The sequence below is a fragment of the Rhinichthys klamathensis genome, unplaced genomic scaffold (assembly GCF_029890125.1).
Source record: "Rhinichthys klamathensis goyatoka isolate OS25496 unplaced genomic scaffold, OSU_Roscu_1.1 h1tg000006l_1, whole genome shotgun sequence".
Lineage (NCBI taxonomy): Eukaryota > Metazoa > Chordata > Actinopteri > Cypriniformes > Leuciscidae > Rhinichthys > Rhinichthys klamathensis.
Genome location: NW_026606559.1, coordinates 2,831,804 through 2,844,576, shown reverse-complemented (window position 1 = coordinate 2,844,576; position 12,773 = coordinate 2,831,804). Strand labels below are relative to the sequence as shown.

The 12,773-nt window shown below is 41.8% G+C and overlaps 1 protein-coding gene across 5 annotated transcripts in view; it reads left to right on the top strand.

Moving 5' to 3' along the window:
• triob (trio Rho guanine nucleotide exchange factor b) overlaps window positions 1–12,773 on the top strand; it is a 182,207-nt gene that overhangs the window by 100,254 nt on the left and 69,180 nt on the right. For all 5 annotated transcript variants that reach the window (XR_008807619.1, XM_056257617.1, XM_056257639.1 and 2 more), the window contains exons 11-13: window positions 6,866–6,988; window positions 7,135–7,326; window positions 11,461–11,630. Coding sequence is in view for 4 of the 5 variants with exons in the window: in XM_056257617.1 (XP_056113592.1) it covers window positions 6,866–6,988; window positions 7,135–7,326; window positions 11,461–11,630 (485 nt within the window). In the remaining variant the exon portion in view is untranslated. The remainder of the gene's footprint in view (window positions 1–6,865; window positions 6,989–7,134; window positions 7,327–11,460; window positions 11,631–12,773) is intronic.

Sequence of the window (12,773 nt, the reverse complement as noted above, 5' to 3'; positions counted from 1 at the left end):
ACAATATTACCATTTTTACTATATTTTTTAATAAAAAAATGCAGCCTTTAGGAGCATGAGAGATTTAAAAAAAAATAATAATAATCTTACAGACCCTGAACTTTTGAATGGTACATCATGAAATAATCCTTAAAACATTTAGTTTTTATGCAAAAGTTAATGATTAGCCAGTTTAATTTATGCTTAGTCATATAAATGAATGGTAACCCTTAACAATAAGGTCTCGTTTATTAACATTAGTTAATGTATTAACTACCACGAACAATGAGCAATACACTTGTTACAGTATTTATTAAACTTTGTTAATGTTAGTAAATAAAAAATGTAATTCATTGGTTTTTCATGTTAGTTCACAGTGCATGAACTAATATGAACAAATACAGCTTTTGATTGTAATAATGTATTAGTAAATGTTGAAATTAACATTAACTAAGATTAATAAATGCTGTATTGTTCATTTTTAGTTCATGTTAACTAAAGTAGTTAACTGATGTTAACTAATGAAACCTTATTGTAAAGTGTTACCAAATGAATGAAATGTCACAGTGTGGGCGATTGTAAAACAACAACAAAAAACATCCTTAATATAATGTAATGTCATAAAACACAAACAGATTATCGAGTTTGTGTATGAATATAATATACAGGTATATGACAATGTGGCATTAAAATAGTGGAGGTGCATCTGGTTGAATCTCTTCTTCTCTTTTTATGATTATGTTTATTGAAAAATGGCAGCATCTGAATGCCTGTGAGGCATCGTTATGTTGAATATAAAGTGAGTTGTTGTCTGTTTGAAATAGGATTTCACTGCTCAGTTGAGAATAGAATATACATTTGAAAGTGAGATTTTAGGCACCACTGCATTAAATTGTAAAAGGGATAGTTCAACAAAAATGAAAACTGCCATTACTTATTCACCTTCATGTCGTTGCGGACCTCTATGCTGTTATTTTTACTGTGAAATAAATAAAAATCGATTTTTTTTAAGAATCTCCTCATACAAAAAGGATAAAAAGCACCATAAAAGTAGTCCATATAGCATGTGCACTCTATTCCAATTGTATAGACTACTTTTATTGTGCTTTTTGTAATTTTTGGTGCCTGGCACAGCCTCTGGTTACCGTAAACTGGGGTTTTACGGTAAGGATCTATACAAAGATTTTTAATTTATGTTTCAGAGAAAAATAACAGCATATGGGTTTGGAACAACATGAGGATTTGTAAGTATTTTTTTGGATGTAAGACATTTTAAATGGATAGATAATTCTGAAAAATTCTGTCATATCTTTTACAACAACGTCCATTTGTGTCTCTCTATCTTTCACTTTGCAACAACAACACAGCCTCCCTTGTTTCGGCAGCGACTTTCGGCATGTTTCCTATAACAACGTCTGATGTTTACATTTTATGTGGCATGAGAAATGCGATTTGCATAGGATTTCAAACCACATTTGAATGTAGCTCGAAACGGATTTGTAAAAATCGCATTTCATGTGAATTTTTGCCGTTCACACTCGCTAAACCTGATCTGATTTCGATCGGATGTGCATAAAGATCGGATTTGGACTGATGGTCTGAACGTAGCCTTTGTCTTTTTTTCTCTCAGACGCATTCCGTATCAGTTGTCATGGTAACCGTGTTCAGCAGGCACATTATTATGTTGAGGGTTTGCCCCATAAAATGATGCAGGCATAGGGGACCTCTAAACCTTCCAGACATCTGAGAAAAAAAAGAAAACAAAAGCCACGTGAGCAGGAGACTCAACATCTGCACGACAAATGATTTCTTCTAATCACACGCGTGCACACATGTGCTGACAGATGCCACCACACACACACACAACGCAGCTCTGAATGTGGCACATTGAGCCAGATCAAAGGTGGCATAATGAAATATGCATGAGCAGAGGACTGTTTCGCAGTGTGCTGTGGCGTCTTTTGAGACGGGTAGAAAGCTTTCATACTCAGACTGCTCCATCTTGCAGATTTCAAATGTTTAATAAAACATTTAATACTAACCTAAATGGATTTGTAATATGTTTTATTAGTAAAACAGCCTATTGCATATGCATTCAGATGCTCATGCAAATCTGTGATAAACAACAGAAAATACCCAATACCCAATTAGTCAGATTTCTATAAAAGACACCATTATTGAACTCAGACAACAGCATCAGAGTCTTGCTTGCCTAATCTGCAGGATGACCTCACTGCGTGTATAGTGCTGATGTTTCTAGAGGTGTTGAGCTGTCGCAGTGACTCCTGCTGCCCCCTGCTGGTTCCACACTACAAATGCAGTTCAGCTCTTTTACAATTTTATGAATTTGATAGATGCGTTTTTTTTAATGTTTTATCATATTGTGTATTCCCTTGAAGGGAGTCAAACCCATGATGTTGGTACTACTAGCATCATATACAAGTCATAGGAACCCGTACAAAACCCCTACAGTAAAACAGTGGCACATTAGTCTTAGCATCCACTGACATTATAAAGGAAATTAAACTAAATGACTGATTCCTGAGAAATGTTTCACTCTGCTCTAAATGTTTTATTCTGCTAGAAATCGCTAGAATAGAATGCAAAATTCATTTGCAGGGTTCCCACAGTCACGGGAAACCTGGGAAAGTTCAGGGAATGCTATAAACTGCAATGGTTTTATTTTATTTTGTTTTGTTTTAACAGTTACATGAAACCTGGAAAAACTAGGGAATTTTACACTGCAAAAATGTATCTTACTTGGTATTTTTGTCTTGTTTCCAGTCCAAATATCACAAAATTAATAAATCAAGATGCATCTACTAGATGAGTAAAATGCCATAAATATTATGTCTTGTTTTCTGGGGAAATAAATCAAAATTAAGTGAGTTGTTGCTTAAAAAACAACAATGTTATTTGCCAATGCGCTAAGAAAAATAATTTAATTCAAACAAAAACAAGTTTATTTTCCATTGGCAGATAGTTTAGCTTGTTTTAAGCAAAAACTCACTTAATTTTGATTTATTTCCCCCAGAAAACAAGACATAATATCTTATGGCATTTTACTCATCTAGTAAATGCATCTTGATTGATTAATTTTGTAATATTTGGACTGGAAACAAGAAGAATCTTTTCGTCATACAGAAATTGCTCTTTGTGGGATCTTTATGCAATGAATTTTAAAAATCCACATCCTATAATCATGAATGATCTCAAAAGGTGGTCAAAATTGTCAAACGTTGTGGAAGCCTTGGATATGTCATGGTTGTGGTGTAGATGAAGACAGGCTGAGGCAAAAAGCTTCAATTCAAAGATTTACTTCAAAAGCAACAACAAACCGGTACAGGCAGGCAGAGGGTACACTCACAAAACACCTTAACTGTTGCAAATCAATGGAGTCTGGAAGATCCATAAGCAGTTTATGTCTTTATTTAAAGAATGGTCAAAACAGGCAAAGATCAACGTCAGCAGGCTCAGCAGTGGAGACAGAATACCAGGCAGAAGATCAGGGCAAGCTGAGAACAAGCAGAATCCGAAATCCAGGCGGCGAACAGGGGTAATCCGAGGCTGGAAAGGGTCAAGATATCCGAACAGGCAATAACAGGTAGAAACGCTCAGAAATGTTCACAGTAGTAAAACAAGACTTTGCAGAGAAGTGGTGTGTGGAAGTGGCTTTTATGTGTTTGTAAATGAAGTGCAGGTGTGTGTGCAATCAGTGCAGTGCAGGTGTATGGTGTTTGGTGTAATCAGTCCAGGGAGTTGTATGATGGGAAATGTAGTGTTTTGAGTATCAATATTCAGGCGAGGGCGCCCTGTGACGCCCAGAGAGAGAGATTATGGAATCCGAGATTGTGACAATAACATTACAAGAACCGACCAAGACTAACTGAACAGAAAGAGACTAAATACAGATACAAAAGAACACTATTGAGGTGAGGAAAGGTGACACAGATGAGGACGATGAACAGGTGGGTAATTGAGTTGTTGTGGAGACGAGGAGGATACTGGGAAGTGTAGTAAAGAGACAAGGACAGACTGGTGCAGACGAAGACTGTGACATTACACCCCCCTCCCGGTAGGCGTGTCCTCAGGCTGTAGAACAGGGGTGGGATGGTGGGCATCCTGGAGTCCGTGACGGGAAGGCGGACCGGGTGCAGCAGGACGGACTCCAAGATGGTCCAGGCGGCCATGGCGGAGCAGGATGTGGACGTGGCCAGGGCGGAGCAGACGAACCCTCGGGTGTCCAGGGCGGAGCAGATTGTGGGCGGGACCACGGCAGTGAGGACCCTTCGGGCGGCCGTGGACCCTTGGACGGCCGGGACGAAGACCTATGACCCCCCCCCCCAAAAATTGGGGTGAGTGCCCGGATTAGGGACAGGCTTATGATCGAGAACAGACACCGGCTAAGGAACAGACACCGGCTCAGGAACTGACACCGGCTCAGGAACTGACACCGGCTCAGGAACAGCAGCCACTAGAACAGTAACAGCCACAAGGACGGACACAAACACAGAAACAGACACCGGCTCAGGAACAGACACCGGCTCAGGATCAGCAGCCACTAGAACAGTAACACCCACAAGGACAGACACAAATACAGAAACAGACACTGGCTCAGGCACAGGAAGTGTCTCTGGCTGGGCAGACGGGACATGCATAGTCTCTGATTGAGCAGACGGGACGCGAACAGTCTCTGACTGGGCAGACGTGACATGCATAGTCTCTAGCTGGGCAGACGGGACGTGAACAGTCTCTGCGTGCCTGACGTACTCCAACAGTGAAGAGGGCTTGGTGCTGGACGGAACCAGCGGCGAAGAGGGCTTGGTGCTGGACGGAACCAGCGGCGAAGAGGGCTTGGTGCTGGACGGAACCAGCGGCGAAGAGGGCTTGGTGCTGGACGGGACCAGCGGCGAGGAGGGCTTGGTGCTGGACGGAACCAGCAGCGAAGAGGGCTTGGTGCTGGACGGAACCAGCGGGGAAGAGGGCTTGGTGCTGGACGGAACCAGCGGCGAGGAGGGCTTGGTGCTGGACGGAACCAGCGGCGAAGAGGGCTTGGTGCCGGACGGAACCAGCGGCGAGGAGGGCTTGGTGCTGGACGGAACCAGCGGCGAAGAGGGCTTGGTGCTGGACGGAATCTAGCGGCGAAGAGGGCTTGGTGCTGGACGGAACCAGCGGCGAGGAGGGCTTGGTGCTGGACGGAACCAGCGGCGAGGAGGGCTTGGTGCTGGACGGAACCAGCGGGGAAGAGGGCTTGGTGCTGGACGGAACCAGCGGCGAGGAGGGCTTGGTGCTGGACGGAACCAGCGGCGAGGAGGGCTTGGTGCTGGACGGAACCAGCGGCGAAGAGGGCTTGGTGCTGGACGGAACCAGCAGGGAAGAGGGCTTGGTACTGGATGGACCCAGCGGTGAAGAGGGATTAGAACACATAGTCTCTGGCTGGACGGTCTCTGGCTGGACGGTCTCTGGCTCTATGCTGGACGGGACCAGCGGTGAAGGCCCTGGGCTGAACGGTGGGGTTGGAGTGGGGCTGGTGACGTCGTCAACGGCGAAGGATGAACCGCAGGATACCAGCACCCACTCCACATAGTCGGCGAAGCTTCCTCGAGGAGGTTCCCCGGACAACTGCGCTCGAGTGGCGTTTTTCAGTCCCACACGTAGAAACGTGCAGAGGCAGTCGTCCGGGAAATCGGTCTGAGGCACCAGATCCAGGAACACTTCCAGGTGTTCCTCGAGAGAGCTGTCTCCCTGCTCAAGGCAGATGAGCTTGACTGCAGGGAAATCCATGATAACAAAAAAGGAAAAACAAACAAAAAGAAAACAGACTGAAGACGATACTTTGTACTTTAACTATTTTTGGGTCGGTTCTTTTGTCACGGTTGTGGTGTAGATGAAGACAGGCTGAGGCAAAAAGCTCCAATTCAAAGATTTACTTCAAAAGCAACAACAAACAGGTACAGGCAGGCAGAGGGTACACTCACAAAACACCATAACATTACAAGAACTGACCAAGACTAACTGAAGAGAAGGAGAACACTAACGAGGTGAGGACAGGTGACACAGATGATGAGGACGATAAACATGTGGGTAATTGATGGAGTGAGTTCAGGTGTGGAGACGAGGAGGATACTGGGAAGTGTAGTGAAGAGACAAGGACAGACTGGTGCAGACGAAGACTGTGACAGGATAGAGATGGCATGTTATTTTTTTTTTATATATATATATATATATATATATATATATATATATATTAAAATTTAAATACTGAGTCAATGCATCATCAATCTTTCTTTTTTTTTGTCTCACCCTGATTCACTATGGTAAGCCAATAGGCTGTAAATAAGTGTGTAATAGGCAATAAGTGTTTATATTTTAGACCTGCCGGGATGGTTTGCATGGGAAAGTGCATAAACGTCACTCGCGAAAAATTGAGGGGTTTGAAATGTTGTAAAAGCGACACAGATATGGTGTTTTTATTGCTCAACAGGTGAATAAGGTATTTTATTGAACAGATAAATTGCCATATGTAACTCTCTAACAGAGTTCATTGTAAAGCATTATCTATTGTGAAGGGTTATATTCAATTGCAGTGCACAACCGAAACAATGTTCTTCCACAAAATGCATGCAGTTTTGTTTTTTAACCACCAGATGCCCAAAAGTTACAAAGTGTATTTTATTGGGTCCTAAATCTATACAATACACTTTAATTACATTTTACAGTAGTAACAAATAAATGTTGTTTCGTGTATTTTCACATTGGTTTTGACACAATCCTCAGCTGAAATATGTGTATAATATCATGACTCATTTCAGATGACTTTTAATGAGGCAGGTGGTGGTTCTTTTGACCCTCTCAGCAACACATGGTTATTTTCTTCTTCTCGCAGGTTCTAGACTGGATTGAAAACCATGGCGAGGCGTTCTTGAGTAAGCACACGGGAGTTGGGAAGTCTCTGCACAGGGCTCGAGCATTACAGAAACGTCACGAGGACTTTGAAGAAGTGGCTCAGGTAAGGAGGAACAGATGTAAGAGCATCGCTTTTGGCTGCTGTCCATCTGGATATCTACTGTTCTCCTCCCAGATTCGGAACTATTTAGGCCACCTCAGAAATTAGTCAAATGCATATTAACATCCAAACTGCTGCGTTTTTCTCAGAACACCTACACGAATGCAGATAAACTCCTGGAGGCGGCAGAGCAGCTGGCTCAGACAGGCGAGTGTGACCCTGAGGAGATCTACCAGGCCGCACACCAGCTGGAGGACCGGATCCAGGATTTCGTAAGGCGCGTTGAACAGCGTAAAGTCCTGCTCGACATGTCTGTGGCCTTCCACACTCACAGCAAAGAGGTAAGTCTTGGAAGCGAGTAAGAGTTGGTGTTGGTGGGTGTGGATATGTGTGGGTTGCGCCTGTATTCTACTAGACAGAAATACGTTCCAGAATATGATTTAACATTCACAGTCTTAGACAGTTTCTTGGACTTTTTAAAAAGTTTTAATAATTTGGAGCCATGGTATAGTGGTTGTCACACATGCGCTGGACACATTGAGCCACAGTACTCATGTGTTTGAATTTGACCCACAATATTATTTTATTAATTAATCATTTAAAGGATTAGTTCACTTCAGAATTAAAATTTCCTGATAATTTACTCACCCCCACGTCATCCAAGATATGTCTTTCTTTCTTAAAGGAACACTCCGACTTTTTGGGACTTTAGCCTATTCACCTTATCCCCCAGAGTTAGATAAGTCCATACATACCTTTTTCATCTCCGTGCGTGCTATAAGTCTGTTTGACGCATCCACCGCTAGCCTAGCTTAGCACAAAGACTGGATGTAAATGGTTGCAGCTAGCATACTAATCCAAATAAGTGACAAAATAACGCAAACATTTTCCTATTTACATGTTGTGATTTGTATAGTCACAGAGTGTCCAAAAAACAAAGTCACATGAGACACAGACATTTTAACCGTATAAATACTGGGAACTATATTCTCTGAAGGCGAAGCACTGCTACTTGGGCGGAGTGATAACCGCAGCACCTGAGACGCGCTCTCTGCTCCTCACCACGGCTCGTCTCAGGTGCTGCGGTTATCATATCAAAATATGTCTGTGTCTCATGTGACTTTGTTTTTTGGACACTCTGTGACTATACAAATCACAACATGTAAATAGGAAAATGTTTGCGTTATTTTGTCACTTATTTGGATTAGTATGCTAGCTGCAACCATTTACATCCAGTCTTTGTGCTAAGCTAGGCTAGCGGTGGATGCGTCAAACAGACTTATAGCACGCACGGAGATGAAAAAGGTATGTATGGACTTATTTAACTCTGGGGGATAAGGTGAATAGGCTAAAGTCCCAAAAAGTCGGAGTGTTCCTTTAAGTCGAAAAGAAATTCCAGGAGGAAAACATTCCAGGAGTTTTCTCCATACAGTGGTCTTTAACGGTTACCAACGGGTTGAAGGTCCAAATTGCAGTTTCAATGCAGCTTGAAAGGGCTCTACACGATCCCAGCCGAGGAATAAGGGTCTTATCTAGCGAAATGATCGGCCATTTTATAAAATAAATAAACATTTATATACTTTTTAACCACAAATGCTCGTCTTGCACTAGCTGCGATGCGCCACACATTACGTACATGTAATGACGTTGAAAGGTCACGCGGAAGTACTGACCTACTGTTTACAAAGGGAACGTGCAAAGACTAAGTCAAACGGCCTTTACAAAAAAACCCAAATAAATAAAAGGTAAAACAATGATGTTAGACGATTTTGAAGTTGAAGGAGAAAATTAGATGGAGTTTTTCGCCCTGCCCTATATTTCCCGCCTACCTTTCCAACGTGATTACGTAATGCGTGAAGTCGTGGACGTGCAAGATGAGCATTTGTGGTTAAAAGGTATATATATATATATATCTTTCTTTTTTTTATGGCCGTTTTGCTAGATAAGACTCTTATTCCTCGGTTGGGATCGTGTAGAGCCGTTTGAAGCTGCAATGAAACTGCAATTTGGACCTTCAAACCGTTGGACCCTGTTGAAGTCCACTATATGGAGAAAAATCCTGGAATGTTTTCCTCAAAAAACGTAATTTCTTTTCGACTGAAGAAAGAAAGACATGAACATCTTGGGTGACGTGGGGATGAGTAAATTATCAGGAAATTTTAATTCTGAAGTGAACTAATCCTTTAATTCATTCATTCATTTATCTTATTTATTTATTTTTGTAATGTCTTCACTTTCAAAGTTGAAAGTATAATTGTAACATAATTGTTTTCCTGAATAGTATGTAACAGGTATACGCAAAGTATTTGAAAATGTACTTGGAAAAATACATGACAGGTTTTGAAAGAGTTTTTTAAAAAACACCTGATTCAATTCATCAGCTCATTACTAGAGGCTGAAAGACTTGAATTTGGCATGACCAATTAGGGAGACATCCAAAATGTGAAGCACTGGTAGTGGTTATCCTACATTCTCCAGAGACATTGAGTCACGGTGCTCATGTGAGTAATGTAGGTTTGAATATTCCTGAATATTATGTGACAGGTATGTACACAATCTTTGAAAATATACTTGAAAAATACAGGACAGGTTTAGGACAATTTATGAAAATTTGAAGCCACGGCATAGTGGTTGTCACATGTGAATAATATGGGTTTGAACCTGACCCAGAATGTCATTATTATTATTATAATTCTCCCGGTCTATCTACACTCACCTAAAGGATTATTAGGAACACCACACTAATACTGTGTTTGACCCCCTTTCGCCTTCAGAACTGCCTTAATTCTACGTGGCATTGATTCAACAAGGTGCTGAAAGCATTCTTTAGAAATGTTGGCCCATATTGATAGGATAGCATCTTGGAGTTGATGGAGATTTGTGGGATGCACATCCAGGGCACGAAGCTCCCGTTCCACCACATCCCAAAGATGCTCTATTGGGTTGAGATCTGGTGACTGTGGGGGCCATTTTAGTACAGTGAACTCATTGCCATGTTCAAGAAACCAATTTAAAATGATTCGAGCTTTGTGACATGGTGCATTATCCTGCTGGAAGTAGCCATCAGAGGATGGGTACATGGTGGCCATAAAGGGATGGACATGGTCAGAAACAATGCTCAGGTAGGCCGTGGCATTTAAACCATGCCCAATTGGCACTAAGGGACCTAAAGTGTGCCAAGAAAACATCCCCCACACCATTACACCACCACCACCAGCCTGCACAGTGGTAACAAGGCATGATGGATCCATGTTCTCATTCTGTTTACGCCAAACTCTGACTCTACCATCTGAACGTCTCAACAGAAATCGAGACTCATCAGACCAGGCAACATTTTTCCAGTCTTCAACTGTCCAATTTTGGTGAGCTCTTGCAAATTGTAGCTTCTTTTTCCTATTTGTAGTGGAGATGAGTGGTACCCGGTGGGGTCTTCTGCTGTTGTAGCCCATCCGCCTCAAGGTTGTGGGTGTTTTGGCTTCACAAATGCTTTGCTGCATACCTCGGTTGTAACGAGTGGTTATTTCAGTCAAAAGTTGCTCTTCTATCAGCTTGAATCAGTCGGCCCATTCTCCTCTGACCTCTGGCATCAACAAGGCATTTTCGCCCACAGGACTGCCGCATACTGGATGTTTTTCCCTTTTCACACCATTCTTTGTAAACCCTAGAAATGGTTGTGCGTGAAAATCCCAGTAACTGAGCAGATTGTGAAATACTCAGACCGGCCCGTCTGGCACCAACAACCATGCCACGCTCAAAATTGCTTTTTCTCATTCTGACATTCAGTTTGGAGTTCAGGAGATTGTCTTGACCAGGACCACACCCCTAAATGCATTGAAGCAACTGCCATGTGATTGGTTGATTAGATAATTGCATTAATGAGAAATTGAACAGGTGTTCCTAATAATCCTTTAGGTGAGTGTATATTCGACAAAATGTGAATGATAATGAGTAGACAGTGTGTACATTCATGACATACTTAATACGATCAAACAATGCTCTCTTTAATGCCTCCATATGGCGTAATGTTAGCCATCTGCTATCAGTAGCAGGCTGGGTTATGCAGACATCTTTGTTTCTGAGAGTGTGTTTTATAACGGGATGAGTAATGATAAAGGGTTGAAGGCTGGAGTTTTGGAAAAAGAGAAAGGTGGAGATGGAAAAAGACAATGGGGAGGTGTGGAAGGACTAAGCATGGCCTGCTGGGGCAAGAGATACACTCTTTGACATGCCAACACAGGCAGATGGCTAATCCTGTGAGCTCACACAAGACGAAGGCCTTTCACAGGAAATAACAACACCAGCCGTTCGGTGGCAGCCTAAGTGCGACTGGCTGTTTGTATTGTCATGTTTGTGCATTTGGATATTTCATTTTAGACCGGTTGTTATTTGTTTGAAGAGACCCATGGATCTAGACAGATCATAACATTTTGAAGTTGCTAAACTGATTGGCTGGTGATGATGTCGTTCTTCTGCAGCTGTGGACATGGTTGGAGGAACTTCAGAAGGAGTTGCTGGATGATGTTTATGCTGAGTCAGTCGAGGCTGTGCAGGAGCTGATCAAACGTTTTGGTCAGCAACAGCAAACCACCCTGCAGGTCACCGTCAATGTTATTAAAGAAGGAGAGGATCTCATCCAGCAGCTCAGGTACTGACCAATGAGAAAACATCAGTTAAGTGGGAAAAAAAAGTGACGTTCACTTGTTGTCATGAGAATTCTGACAAACACAAACACATATGCACATCATGTAATGGGCACGGCATCCCATTGACGTCTGTTGTATTCATTATAAGAAGTAAACTCTAACCCCACAGATGCTTTTTCCATTCATTTTTTATTTGGTCACTTTATGAAACTAGTTGAAAACCAATGCAGGTTTTTCAGGTTTTATTAATAGAGCAAATTTAACAGGCAACAAAACCATGCACATCACGAACACTAACAACAACTTGTTTTATTTGAAGAAACCTTGGTTAAATACCAGAAAATATGTTCCTCTAAAACATCCAATATTCAGTTCTATATCTACAGAGATTCCACAGTCTGCGCAAATTCACTGTTGAATTTTGCCAAACGAATCAATGTTGATGTTGCAATGTTGTTTCAACATCATACTTTTCACACACATCTTTATAAAATGTAATGTATAATTATTTAAAGGTATAGCAGAGGATCTTTCCGAATTTTAGAGAAGACCCGCCCTCTCCAATTTTTTTAAAAATGCACATGCGCAACACTCTATTTGCTCCCGAGAGGGAACGCCTATTAAACTTTTACTAGCAGTGATTTTAAATGGATTTCTCCAAATAGCATGCCAAACTTTACCTGTCTAGTAGAATCTTCGCGACTGCGGCATCAGTGGGAAGCCCAACCTGTGCTTTTAGCGCACGCCAGCGTGTGAAATATTCACCCAAAACCACTCTGGTCTTGTTTCTATATTCTGCGGCCTTTCTCTTCTTATCATACACTTCGTATAAATTTTTTCTCTTTCGAACCTCAGCCATTTTCAAAGGAACGGCTGAAACCGTAACTCATCACACATAATACACCTGAAAGTGCGCATGCGCAGAAAGCGAAAACTACATAGGGACGAGCATGTACGACGGCCTTACGTAAACATATCACCAGAATGATTGACACTTAGGTGGACCAATAGTATAGGCTACCCACCCGGAAAAAGAAAATCCTCCGCTATACTAGTATTTTGTTAATCTTTTTCATTAAAAAAATTAAAAAGCTATTTACAACATTGTTTAGTTTATTATTAATATTATTTTTCTAAATTGAACC